The sequence below is a fragment of the Microchirus variegatus genome, assembly GCF_963457635.1.
Source record: "Microchirus variegatus genome assembly, chromosome: 10".
Lineage (NCBI taxonomy): Eukaryota > Metazoa > Chordata > Actinopteri > Pleuronectiformes > Soleidae > Microchirus > Microchirus variegatus.
In genome coordinates, this window is record NC_139811.1 from 4,104,410 (window position 1) to 4,118,783 (window position 14,374).

General features: G+C 43.2%; 1 protein-coding gene across 1 annotated transcript; it reads right to left on the reverse strand.

The window, feature by feature from the left end:
* Nucleotides 1–7,303: 7,303 nt before the first annotated feature.
* ube2z (ubiquitin-conjugating enzyme E2Z) lies at nucleotides 7,304–13,026 on the reverse strand. The gene is made up of 7 exons (XM_083897112.1): nucleotides 12,340–13,026; nucleotides 10,959–11,031; nucleotides 9,289–9,476; nucleotides 8,892–9,003; nucleotides 8,112–8,224; nucleotides 7,635–7,725; nucleotides 7,304–7,511 (listed from the first exon to the last, which is right to left on the reverse strand). Exons 1-7 carry the CDS (start codon nucleotides 12,804–12,806, stop codon nucleotides 7,329–7,331), a joined length of 1,227 nt encoding a protein of 408 aa, XP_083753238.1. The 5' UTR covers nucleotides 12,807–13,026; the 3' UTR covers nucleotides 7,304–7,328.
* Nucleotides 13,027–14,374: the final 1,348 nt, after the last annotated feature.

The following is a 14,374-nucleotide window of genomic DNA, read 5'->3' on the forward strand; positions in this document are numbered from 1 at the left end:
ATGTGGGGATAAAGCAGCACGTAGAGAAATGATCCAGGCCACGTTGGATACTGAGAGCATGCTAGGAGATTTTCATAGATTCTTAATCGATTTATTCTTTGAAGCATGAATATTAGATTAATTGATGTATCGATTATTAATCCATTACCAAATTAATCGCCAACTATTTTGATAATCGATATGAAGCTTTTTTCATGATTAAAACCAGATTTCTGATCGTTTCAGCTTCTTAAAAGTGAATATTTTCTTTGTTTCTTTGCCCAACATAAAGAAATCATTAAAACGGAATCATTTTGGTCTGTGGACAAAACAAGACATTCAAGAACATCATCATTTCCAGGTTTGACAAACACTGATCAACGTTTCTGAAAATTTTCTGACATTTTATGGACAAACCGATTCATCGAGAAAATAATCGACAGATGAATCGATTACGAAAATAATCGTTGGTTGCAGCTCTAATGAATATTAATCAACAATTGCAATGCTGTAACTTTAGTGAGGCAAGTACACACAGTGTTTACTGATTTTCAGTGCATCCCTAGTAAGCAACCAATGTCTACTGTCAAAACAAATAGCAAATCACCAACCTTGGATGCTATGGGAACCAAACCAAACACAAACTGTTTCAGTTTCAGTATTTATCCCCGTGTCATTAATTTGTTATTTATGGGGGAGTGCCGTCTAGAACAATATGTACCATCAAATTCATGTGTATGTGATGTGTCCCATACACAGAGCTGAGACCTGAACAGACTGGTTTCTGGCTCCGTCTTCTCGCTTTCCAGGAATGTGCCAGAGCAACATGCACAGGCCGCTTTTGTCCACAGGTGACTGATGGGAAATCTCACGGAGTTTACAAGTGAACAAAAGAGTGCAGGGTGTAACTAGGTACTGGTTTATAAAACAGGGAGGGAAGTTCAAATGCTTGATTAGAGCTGCAACCAACGATTATTTTCGTAATCGATTAATCGGTCGATTATTTTCTCGATTAATTGTTTGGTCCATAAAATGTAAAAAAAAAGTTGATCAGTGTTTGTCAAATCTGAAAATTACGATGTTCTCAGAAGTCTTGTTTTGTCCACAAACCAAAATGATTCAGTTTGAATGATTTCTTTGTTTTGAGGAGCAAAGAAACCAAGAAAATATTCACATTTAAGAAGATGAAACAATCAGAAATCTTGTTTTACTGATGAAAAAAGCTTCAAACCGATTATCAAAATAGTTGGCGATTAATTTAGTAATAGATTAATAATCGATTTATCGATTAATCGTTTCAGCTCTAGGCTCGATTCAATCATATGCAGAGCTAATGACATCAAACAGGAGCACTAGCATAAAGAGCTAATATTGTACGAAGCTGCCGGCTATCTACGAGTGACCTTAAAATGTATTTATTTATTGTTTGTTTAAAGTCTAAACCATAGCAAACACACAGTTCGTATGTGTGTGTTTGATTCACACGAACACAAAACACCAAAATGGCGCCGTCACAAATAAAACCACGTCAATTAACCGACAAACGGCAGAGCTAGCTTCAATTACGAGGTAGCGGCTAACGAATCTCGTCGTTTCTGTGACTTTTCACGTTAAAACTCTCACCAAACAACCGCGTTTACGAAGTTATTTTTATCTCACAGACGCAATGTCAACACAAACGCCACCAAAAAAAAAAAAGTTCCTTAAACCTAAACAGGACTCACCTGTGAAGTTCCCGTGGAGAGACTGCGGTGCTGCCCGACAGCTGAACACCTGCTGCGCTGATGAGACGAGCCGAGCAGAGCCGAAGTGAGCCGAAGTGAACCGAGCGGTCTCTCCACAGCCTCGTGCCTCCTACTACCTCAGCGTGCGCGTGGCACACACTGCCGTTTCATATTTGGTGCACCCGCGGTACAGGTGCATCATGGGAACATTATTGATTTATTGATTTATTGATTTATCAATTAAAACAAAACAAAACACGCTTTTAATGATATGAGTGTGTGGGCAAATTATAGTTGTCGTCTCGATGTTTATATTTGTAAAAAAAAAAAAAAAAAAAAAAAAATTTAAATCATAACATTTTGTTGTTGAGTGAAAATTAAAGAAACAAAAAACGAAATAATTCTTATCTTGATATATATTAAATCTAAAAAAAAAAATCTAACCTAGTGTTCATCTCATTAAAACGATATCTTGCAAAAAAGATACTACAAAGTAATTTCATTTTTGGAATAAGTAGTAAATGTATGGACGAATATGCTGTAGACCTCTCAGGAGATGAAGTGGTGAGGATCCCTCCCTAGTGGACAGAACAGGTCATAGCAGCACCCAGAATAAGCACTAAATACAGAGATGTGGACACAATAAGGGTGAAAATGAATGACAGCTCTTAACTCCTGTGACCAACTCATTATTATTATTGGTTATACCATATATAGATGAAATATAAAACAAAAAAAATATTCCTGATCCTGATGATTTTCATGGAAATTCACCATGATTAACTTATTGCAGGTGTCTTTTGTAGTCACAATGAAGGTATCGTATACCGATTATCATATCTAGATCTGGATTTGCTGCTAGAAGACATTCTTTTATTTAAAAAAAACACACAATACATATCTCAGGACTGAACAACAACTTTTATTCTGTACTTTCCCCATAATTTCTGTACAATAACCGACATTTTCAAGACATGGAAACAATCACCGTCTGTCAGGAATCCGTCCGAGCTGAACCGCCAGCAGGAAACCTGCTTTCAAAGGACAACACAACACGACCGAAACAAGGAGACGCCGTCTCTTCACTTCCACTCCAGAAAGACACGGATGCAAACCAACATTACGGCAATCGGATGGTTCAGCTGGGAGCTGCTCCTCGTATAATCATTGTAGAAGGTAATAAGAGAAAGGCGGGGGGGGGGGGGACAAAAAATGGGAATGCCCTATATTAGTAATGCGGTTTCAAACTAAAGCAAGCCTTTGCCGGGCGGCCGAGTGTTTGACAAACACACTAAGGCAGAAAGAGGCCACACCAGCGTTCATTTGTCTGACCGACTCGTCTCTCTTTGTTCACGATAGGATTTGTTCAATAACCGACACTCGAAAATCAATATATTGTGGAACTCATGTAGGTTTGACCACCTGACGTTGTGAGAACGTATGGGTATCGTACTGAAATGAGTACGGGAGTTCGCTGGGACATTTCTGACCTCAAAATACAACAGATAAACAAATGAATACAAGATGAAGAGGTCCCTCAGATCTTAACTTGTAAACATTGAAGGGCGCGGTATTATCTCGGTTGGTACGACCCACATGGTTTTAAACATCTCTTCACAGACAAGTGGAATGATTTTTGCGTTGAAGGCTCGTTTGTTGTACATTTACTGCATGTTCTTTTGTAACAACAAACCCGATTCGAGTCTGGTCTGATAACCAGACTGCGGTAAAAACCACATTACAGTATCTGTTAATTTAGACATCTTTTGAGTGTTCAAGGCATAAAAAACACCGTCTACATTGAAAAGTGCGACTATCGGTCTTCTTTTGAATATGGCCGCCGTTTAAACCTAGTATTCACGTCCATCCTCAGCCACTCGGACAACGTTAAATTAAGACAGTTTGCTGTTAAAACGCGTCCTCGATGAGTCTCCTGTGATCACATGCGATCAGATTTGGCTTCCTTTGCCCCGTATTCAAAAGAACTCGGAGGTCATCAGCCGAGGAGGCGGTCTCTAATACGTCCTCACGAATGTGTTCTTGTTCACGCCTGTACTTGGCGTGATCTGGATGTAGATCACAAAGAACGGATGTTCATACCAGGTCAAGACGGGTCATGCCTAACATTAGTCCCATCCCTACAAAAGGGTAACTAAAAAATACCCTTCTTCTGAAGCTAACCCCGCCCCCTAATAATGCCCGATTTAAGAAGTGGGCTGAGAGCGGAGTGAGGGAGTGTAGAAGGGCGGGACGGTGGGGTTAGCAAAGCTACGGTTTCGACGCATTTCTGGAACGACAACAAGCTGGTTGGACAAGATGGTGACGAGTGAAAGAGTGGACTAAGAAAGTCAATGACAACGTTTTAATGCAGTAGCTGGTGTTTGACCAGTAATGCCAAACTTTAACATGCATCGTTTCAATACTTTTACCCTAAACTGTGACGACGATTTGCACCTGGATCAGCAAAATAAAACGACTAGATACAGATATACACCTTTTGTCCTTACAAGAGTTATCATCATCATCATCATCATCCCATAACACAGCAAATGATCATTAGCTACAGCAGGACACTGGGGGAAAAACTATACAATGTTATGAAAATGACATCTCTCAAACAGCTTCTTATTTGCTAAACAGATTGACTAAAAAGCTGAGCAGAACCTTTTAATATACAGGACTCTCGTATTCAAAAAGAGCTGCTAACGTTTCCGCGTGGCCTGGTTGTGGAGGAAAAGCTGCAGTCCAGGCCTCGGCCACACTGCTGGAGTGTGGAGGATTTGTGGATTCTCTGTGGCCACAGGAGACGAAGGCACATGACTCAGGAAAAAAAAAGAAGAAGCTAATTTTACGTTTTCTCCTGCCACTGTTCATTGCGAAAGGTCCGTCCATCTTTCCTCCCTCCTCCTCTTGAATCCTCCTGGATCTTTCTTCGTCTAGATCGGTGTCGCACTTTCATCAGAACTCGGGAGAATTTCCGAGATCGTGGCCTGTTCCCTCCTCGAACTCTTGATTTTCGACTTGAAAACTGAGGATCACCAACCCCCGACGTGGGATTCCAACACTGCTACGTTCGCCGTTAGTAGCACTTCAGCCGCATTTGTCTTACAGTGAATCAGTCGTACGCCTAGTACAGTACCAATTGCATCAGTTGACATGTCGCTACGCTATTAGCGTGCGCAAAATATAACGCAGACCGTTGTTCGCGACTGGCTTACTGGCCAACGAGGGCTAGCCCGAGATACGTTTGGATTTCTGACTTCTCAACAGGAAACGCGGTGGACTTCCAGCCTCCGAGTTCTGACGTAAACGGAACACGGGCGTGACATCGAACGGGAAGTGGCTCTTCGAGTCTGCTCTGCCCTGCTTTTCAACTGTGAACTTTCATAAAACAAGTTCACACGACATGAACTTTTCATAACTATGCTGAAAATGTGGGCACAAATACAACAGAGAGGCAATGATGCATGGAACCAGATTTAATTTAACTCATATAGGCCGACTGGTTGATTTAGTTTTGGGAGCAGTGTCGTCTCATTAGCTTATTGTGATAATGCATCTCTTATTAGATCGGATCTAATTTGCATTACGCCACAAATTGCACATTTTAGCCCACTTCCTGGGGATCTCAAACTTCATCCTGGCTTCATATTGGGAGGGGCAGCCGAAAAGGTGTAGTTTCTGAGACTGGCACACTCGTGTCTTACATTGCTTTCCTCACATCATTTTCTTGACTGTTTATAATTTCAAACTGTGTAACTTGCTTTTAAACGTGCAATACAAATTAAGTTTATCGATTCTATTATTGTATGACAAAAATGGACCACCAAAGAAGAAGGAATGTTAGAAAAGCTAGGAGTTTGGCTGCAAACTATGGGCTCAGACAAAAGTATAGGTGAATATCTCTACGTTGATATTAATCATAGCTATAGTTCTGAAATACTTTGATTCGGTCATCAAATGTTGTAATGAAACTGTATAGGTAAAGATGGAGCAAAACGTCTAAAACCAGGGGACGTAGAATTGAACCCTGATGGACGCCATGCAATAGGTTTACGGAAGGTAAAACCAATCCAACCATTGACACGGAGAGAAACCGGATCAGATCATTTGGGCCTGAACAAACTCGAGGCTACACCTTTCAAGTCCCATCAGCGAGAATAACACGATGACCGACTGTTATGTAAAGAACTGTAGAGCACGCCAGGATGAAAAGTGTCAAGAAGTTTTAGGAGGTTGTTCAAATTCTCCACTGGATCGCAGATGAGGTTAGCCTGGAGATGACGCCTCATCAAGGTCACCTCTGGTGTGGTTTTGACTGCATCTTTGACATATAAAAAATATAATTATCGGTAAAAACATTGGTTTTTTTGTGTTTTTTTTTTACCAAGAGAGAATTTAAAGAGACGTAGATTAAGGTTGTTCCCATTAACTTTTCTTCCAATGGGTTGTGTGGAGCCTATTTTGTGGTTTGATCCTGACGGTAGATGTGTGAGAATGACCATATGCCGTGTTTCCATCATGACATGGTTCCGTTTGGTACAGTATGGTACAGTACGGTTTGGAATGGTAAAGCCCCGGGTCAGGCATGCGTTTCGACTGCACCTTTACTTAGTAGGTAGGGCGTGGCCGCATCCAAGTCCACCCCTGGTACTGTACTGTGATGTTACTGTGACCCAAAATAGAAGGTTTGGGCTGGGTATTTTGGTAATAGTCCTAATGGAAATCCAAAAAGAAGTACGTACTGTACCAAACTGAACCGTTCCTCTCGATGGAAAATAGGCTCTACGGGCAGAAGGAGCTATGACTGTAGATGGAGTTAAGTAAAACGAGAACTGAGTGACCCGTGCAGACACACTAATGCTGGTGATTACAAAGAGTCATGCATGGTGAGAGGACTGGACCACAGGCTGGATGTTAGCCAACAGCTGATCTCTTCTCGAAGATTAATTCCCAGGAACGAGGTAAACAAGCGCAGATAAAGTCAATTACGTAGGAAAGAAGAATGGTAGAAATGAACGCTGCCGACGGTTGCTCCCGTCAGTGATGAGGACAGTGGTGGATGCTGGAGGGTTGGGCAGCAGAAAGGAGGTTCAGGACCTTCATCATAGAGTGCTTTGTCCTGGGGTTGAGGCGCAACAACGGGGTAGAAGGTGGAAGGACGGCTGGGGGTAGACAGAAGCTGTACCAAAGCCTCAACAGGAGAGTGAAGGAGTGAGAGAGCTAATGGAGGGAAGCTCTGCCTTTCAGTGACAATCTATCACCTCTGACCAGGATGGCTAGGAAGGCTTCAGAGTAGAGCTCGTTCTTATGTCAACCTCCAGATCATTTTGCAGCAGCAGCAGCAGCAGCAGCAGAGGTGGTCGTAAGAACCAAGAATGGCCCCTCACTCGGGCTGCATGGCCCTCTGGTGCCAAGAGACCAGCTGTGACACCAGTAGCGTTAGAATTGCATATTTGAAGTATGCTTTCGGTCTGGGTGCAGCCATCGAGTTGCCCTCGTGCGATTTTTGTTCCTCCACTGCAAACAAAACAATGTCAACAAAAAAAGAAAGAAAGAAAAATAAATGTTCCACTGTCTTTCGTTTTCTCGATCTGGCTTCGTGTCCGATAGTGATTTAGAGCGTCAGGGCTGGGAGCTGCCCTGGCTGTCAGGGTCCGTCCCTGAGGAGCTGGTGTCCAAGTCCGAGTCTTCGTCGTTGTTGTCGTCATCCGCTAGGATCTTCTCCCTTATTCGCCTGTGGATGGCGCCGAGTCGAGCCAGCAGGCCCTGGTAGTCGAAACGACCGCGCTTCTCACCAAAGGGGTCCTGGGTAGAGGGTTGGCCGTAAAGTAACAGAGCAATTAGGCACATTTGAGCGTTCATAGTCATGTAAAAATGAGACAGAATAGGTTATCTGACATTAATCTAACAAAATCAATGTATAGTCACCTGCATGTTCTGTCCCTGTAGATGAAGTCTGTCTTTGCAAACTCCCTCGTAGAAATCGTAATATTCTAGGAATGACTTTTCCATCACACTCCTAAGAAAACACACACACGCACACATGCATGCAGTAAATTAGCTGAGCTAATTTGAGCATATTAGCGTTAGGATTGTTTCTGAAACGCTTCCAATGACACATATTGGGCAAATGCATCACAACTTCATTTTATGAATGTTATTTTCACACAAATTTCAAGTAAATGGCTGTAAAAACAGCACCCCCCCCCCATAATTGGATCCAGGTTAAGATTTAACAAGTTATCTCTGGATTAAGCTCCACGCGCCTCCAGGAGGAGTTTGAGTTTTTAGAAATGACATCACGTGTAGTTTGCGCTCTAGTTTGATTCCGTTCACACATATCAGGAAGCATCTCTATGTACTTGCGAGTTAAAACCAGGTCTAAAAACAGAGCGCAGGTCTCACCACAGAGCTTTGGGACAGGAGACTTTGCCTTCCAGCATGTCGCACACTGCCACCCTCATAGTTTCGTGGCGGATGCACTCGTTGTAGTTCTTGCTGTCTCCTGGGTGGCGCTCCTGTGACACACACACAAATAAAGACAGCGTTATGGAACAACTAAACAAAAAGATAGGAAAGAACATTTAAAAGTGCATTATGTAATAAATCTAAATCAACTGGCCATAAAATCCTCCTAATATGTCACAGAGACTCAGGAATAATGTTCATATAACAAACTGAATTCACCAACAACTGCAAATCATGTTTATGTTTTGAAATCATGTTTTGGCATGTGGCGCCACCTACCGCCGTCTACCAATCATTGCAGTCAGTAGAGTCTCAGCTGCCGAGCAACCACGGGTTGCCAGTTACGTCAGAAAACGAAACCTAAAAGACCTCGGTATTTTGAATTTGAATGTAGTAACCGTTTTTGGCCACATTCTTACATATGGCACATTTAACTGATGATGAGTCATACGTGGCTTATCAGTTTATCAGTCAGCTCCTACAGGGCAGTTACACAACTTCAGACGTGACACAATTCAAATAAAAATCATACAAGTTCCTGTATGAGTGCGAAGGACGTACGGTAAACGCAAAAATACATTTCCCAACTCGTTGAGTCACATGGAATTAAACGCTCATGTTACAACAGATCATTTTTTGTAAATATTAACCTAAATATGGTTTGTTTCCTGCTAGAAAAATGTCAGAAAGTGACACAGACAAACACACACACAGTACCTGTTCAAAGCCAGGTTCGTTGTGATAGGGATTCTCCGTCATCAGAGACTGGACAGAGATGAGGACAGATGAGATGCTCTGGGCTGGACTCCATGCTGGGCCTGTCCATGTCCTGTGTGTGTGAATTTCAGCGAAGATACTGTGTTTTTAACAAGAGCCCAAAATGAACTAAAACTAAACAATATCTGATGCTAAATGAAGGCTACATATGTTCACCAAAACACTTAGAAGGGATGAATGAGGTGTCGGATATTCAGCTTTTGACACACCGTACCTTTAAGTACCATTTCAGGCACCACTTGGACACCAGTCTGACTGTCCTTTACAGATTTCCCAGTGAGACAACTCACACAAACAATAAAAAAAAAAAAAAGGTTGATGACGTACGACGACTCACCCCAGGATGCTGAGGCAAACCTTGCCATTGCGGTAGAAGTTGGGGTTGAAGCGGACCGTGTTGTGTCCCGTAGTGATGAGCTTGACCCGCGGCGGGCGGATGGGGTAGTTGGGGGGACAGCGGAACAGGAAGAGGAAGAATCCGCCCTCGTACGGCGTGTCGAACGGTCCAGTGATCAGGGCGTGTATCTGCGAGGGGTGGAAGCGTCGTCAGGCCGTGAAAGATGGAGGCAAAACACGAAATGGAACGCAACCACAACAGACAACAATGGAGGGAATCCAGCAGCTCTTTTCCTGCTCGGTTTGTATCGACAACAAGCTTTGTATGAGAATAGACTGCGGGGCGTTTGCCTCGACTTCCAGGGTTTATTTATACCAATCGCAAAGGAGTGACATTTTTCCGGTGCCATATCAGCTGACGTGGGTGGAGTCGATGTAGCTCCAACCTTACCCTACCATTGGAATCAAGTACCCCAAGGGTAGGGTGCCAAAGAATGGAACAGTTGGGCTGGTTGGATGCAAGAGCACCAAACCAGGGAGTCACGATCGAATAGATTATTTAGACGAACACAAATTTGAATGACGAACATTCGGTAAATACCAGTCCTCTCGTTAGGAATGAAATTTGTTTCTGAACGGGCTGTATTGGATCGGAGTTCTTGGAATGTCACGTTAACATGACAATCAGGCTTTTATTCCAGTTACTTGTGTCCATGTAAATGTTGCTAAAGAGACTGTGAGGCAGAACATTTGGCCTTGAAACACAAATTAACAAATGCGAACGGCAACAGCAGGTGTCATCAGTGTCCACAGACTGCCTTTACTCCCACAGGAGTGAGTAAATGATGGTTTCCTGTTGGGTTTCAACACTTAGTTTAACTATGGCAGTAAAGTGTAACACACACTGGAAAGCACCGTGATACTGACCATCGAAGACGCAATATTTTTCAAATGTGCACATTCTGGAAGCAAAATTATTAAATTAATTTTTTCACATTTTATTTTCAATTGTCTTTATTTGGAGGAAAATATTATAATTGCTGCTTATAGGCAATGACTATTATTGTAAAACTTAGGCGCAGGGTATTTGTATTTAGTAAGTAAGTAAGTACCGGTAAGTAAGTTTAATTTATGGAGTACATTTAAACACATACACTGACCAAAGTGCTCTACAATGTCAATAAAAGGCAAATAGCAAAGATAATACAAAATCAATAACATTCAATAACAGGGCACGCCACATAGAAAAGAACAGGAGGTAAACGGTTAGGGGGAAGGGAAGGCCAAGGAGTAAAAGTGGGTTTTTAGCCTAGACTTGAAGGCAGTATTACAGAAATCTAATACTACTGGCTTTCATGACCAGTAGTATAACATGTTCTGCCACCGAACGTTGTGTTTTTTTTTTAACTGGAATTGGACCACGTGGAAAAGTCGGAGCAACCTCACATAACCTCGATAGGACATGCAGACAAGACGGCTGCGACTTGTGTCAATAGTAACTTGTGTCTTGTTTAACATAAACATACACAGCGTGGTCGCTCAGCGGCAGAGCGAGTCGTCTTTCAACTCTGCTCGTCTACATGCCGATGTGTCCTTGGGCAAAACTGGGGTGTAAAAGCAGCTTTGAGCGGTAAATGTCTGTCCCGTCACGCAAAAGAACTCGCGTTTTACCTTGGTCATGTCTTCAGGATCGGGGACGACAAACATGCCTGGTGGAGGTTCCTTGTAGATGGACATGATGTCCCTGCAGAGACAGACGGAGAGCAGATACATCTTCATATTTTCATATTTAATGTCTTGAATGTGCACAATTTCATAGTTTTATTTATTTATTGTTACATGAAAATGTGATGACAATAAATGCATTCTGATTCTGCGAGTACATTTAAACACTTGACCACAAACAAAACATGCTTTCAACAACTGACAGAAACTTAAAGCTTCAGTTCGTAAATGTTAAGCCCAATTTATAGTCCTGCGTAAAGTGCTCTACGTAAGTTATGCAGAGCCTGTCTGCATAGCCTCTGGGTCGTCTCCGACTACACAAAATATTTTTTAAGTGTCCATCACTCCGTTAAGGGTCAACGGATGCGGCAAGAGCTGCGATTGGTCCTCAGGACAGGCCGAGCTAACTCTAACCTTGTGCCGGCTCACAGTGCGCGCCGAGCGTCCACAGGGGCGGAGCTAATCACCGCCTAAAACGTCGCTGCCGAACTATAAATACGTCATATCTTAATACACACTGCACATGTTTAGACTCTAAATGGCTAATTTCTTACCTCAAACTATCTTAAAACTGCATTCCGTAACACAGAAAAGTGAGAAACGTTGCTGCAACAACAACAACAACAACAACAACAACAACAACAACAACAACAACAACAACAGTCTTTCTGTCTCGGACGCCATCGCTCATTGTAGCCAAAAGCACAACAACCTTGCGTGGCGACCCCTGCTGATCGGGCAGGAAATTGCAGTGCGTATCCATCACCGCGTAGAAGAAGTATGAAGGCTCGAGGGGCCTCCGTGGTTACGCAGTCGAACAACGCATTATATGAAGACGCCAGAAAACAACTCGCAAACACGAGGGCAAACAAATATATGTGGATACAAATATGACTAAGAGAAGAGATAAAAGCTGCAGTTTCTACGCTCCAATGCTAACTCAGTTTTCTAGTTGACAAATAGAGACTACTGCCACCTGCTGGAAGGGAAATTCTTGTTCGTGCATGCAGGCACAGAATGAAAATGTATTATTGCTTGACAACTGCAAAAATCTGCCTTCACATATGGCAAGAAACAAAAACAAAATCAGATTTGACATGTTTTGTCTGTCCTACCTCTCAAAAACAATATGGATGTGCAACAAAACTGATCAGTAAATTACAGTAAATCCTGACGTTAAACATAATTTGTAAAATAACGGTGGTTTCCAGTGATTTTGGGAACTTTTACTTTCGATTCTATTCTCATCAGTGACAGTTTGAAGGCCCGTTGAACCTGAAAGAGAAAACCAGGTGATGATTTACACGGCTTGAGATGGAATAATTACCTCTTTATTCTCGAGATGCACTGTTGGGAAGCCCTCTCCCTGTCCCAGTCCGTACTCAGGGTCGGGTCCCAGGGCGTGGCGTGGATTTGGGACTGGAGGCCCGCTCCTGCCACCCCGGCCACCCCGCCGACCCCGACCCCGATCCCAATACCGGGGAGAGGCGTGGAGCCGTGAAGGGCTGGAGACACGGCCAGGACCGGTGGCGTCGTTCCGTGGGCGAACGTGGTCCCGAACCCGGCGGGGGTACTACCAGTGACAGCGGACATGGACGCCATCACAGCGGATAGGCCACTCTGCGCGGCCGCAGCGGGCGGAGGGGAGGCCGGGCTGGAGCTGGAGTGAACGCCGGCGGCTACCGAGTTCCCCCCCGGGAGGGAGTTGGCCAGAGTCGGGAGCAGCGGCGCACCGCTGCCCTGTCCGGCGACGAGGGCAGTGCCGCTGGACTCCTTTGCATAGCTGTCCGCCATAGCCCGGAAGCTAACAAGCTAACGCGCCGAGTAACTAACAGTTAAGTCGCGTTAGCTGCGTTGACAGCGGGAGTGAAGTTAAACCTCCGCTCGTTTGGTTCACCAGTGCGGTCAAAAAGAGTGTTGTCGAGGCCGCAAAACAAGGCTTGTTTTTCTTCTTCGTTCCTTCCTCTTCCTTTTCTTACATGGTGGCTATTTGTCGTTAGCTTCACTGTATGTGTTTCCCCCCCCCCCCCCTCGGAGCCTCTTAAAAAGTATCACGTCTTCAGCGGGGTCTCCGGCTCTACCTCGCCGCAGCGTACGGACTCGTTCGCCGCTCGGCTGTCCTCGGTAAAAAAAAACGAGATAAAAGTGTCAGAATACGAGTGTTTTATTGACACATCCGTGTCTCCCTCACACACACACACACTCACACATAACGCAACTTCAGGATCTGATTTCTTAGCAAATCAAGCTGCCCTCGATCAGAGAACACGACACTTCCGGTGGGAAATTTCAAAGTAATAGTCTTGTTTTTCCCCTGACGAGGTGCAATGCTTGATCCTCCACAACACGGAGCATTATAACACTTCATCAAAGCAATCAAAGGAATTTGTCTTTGATAGGAAATATACCCTTGATGACTCGTGCTAATCAAAGTTTTTAGTTCTCACAAGAGTTCTGATTTTCATGCGCAGGGGCGAGTCTAGAGTCTGTAGGGGCCCTAAGCAAAAATTCCCAGGGGGCCCTTCCTTCCAACCAGTGTTCGTCACCATTATGTTACAAATAATCTGACACCAATGAATTTTTTTTTTTTTTTTTTTCAAAATGAATGAAATAACATGGAAAAACCTTGTAATTAAAAAGTATGTGAACATATAAATGTAAAGAACAATAAAATACTGTAAATAGCTTTTAAAAACTTTATAAACTTAGTAAAAAAAAATACATTACACTGTAAAGAACCCACATAACAAAACAATATAAATATATAGAACAATAAAATAATGTAAATAACTGAAAAAAAACATATATAAACTGAGTAAAAAAGATATGCATTACACTGTAAATAATCCTCTTCATTTTCCAACTTTGCAGAACGATAACTTCACACAGGTTAAAGTGAGGTGGGGCCCCTTTAGGGAGGTTTCCTACTGAGATGTCATTGCAAATCGCCCATTGTTGTTTAAGGGGGACGGGGAGGCGGCTGCTCACTGCACATTTCAGTAAAAACAGCCCTCAGGCTCCGAGTGTCGGGGGGGCCCCCTATCGGATCGGGGGCCCCAGGCAGTTACTTGTTCACAAGCTGCGCCTCTGTTCATGCGGTTATGTCAACAAAATAAATAAGTTTCAGTCAAAGTGGAGGAGGCTCACAGAAACCTGGCATCTGACACCGCTTTTTAACGCCCTAATTACAAAGGGTTTTACGGTAAAAACAAAACCAAAAGCCTGCGAACCACTCAGTCAAGCGGATATGTAAGGATGTCGAAATCCGTTTTTCAAAATAAAACAAATACATTCGATAGCATACCTTTAAATGACAAAAATAAAAAGTGTCTGCTATAAGTTTCAGAGATAACTGGACTTTG

Excerpts from the sequence above, each read along its gene's own strand:
- ube2z (XM_083897112.1), bottom strand. The coding sequence starts at position 12,806 with ATGGCGGACAGCTATGCAAAGGAGTCCAGCGGCACTGCCCTCGTCGCC. Across the intron at positions 11,032-12,339 it reads TGCATCTCGAGAATAAAGAG|GGACATCATGTCCATCTACA; the intron begins GTAATTATTCCA and ends CTGTCTCTGCAG. Across the intron at positions 9,477-10,958 it reads ATCCTGAAGACATGACCAAG|ATACACGCCCTGATCACTGG; the intron begins GTAAAACGCGAG and ends CACCCCTCGCAG.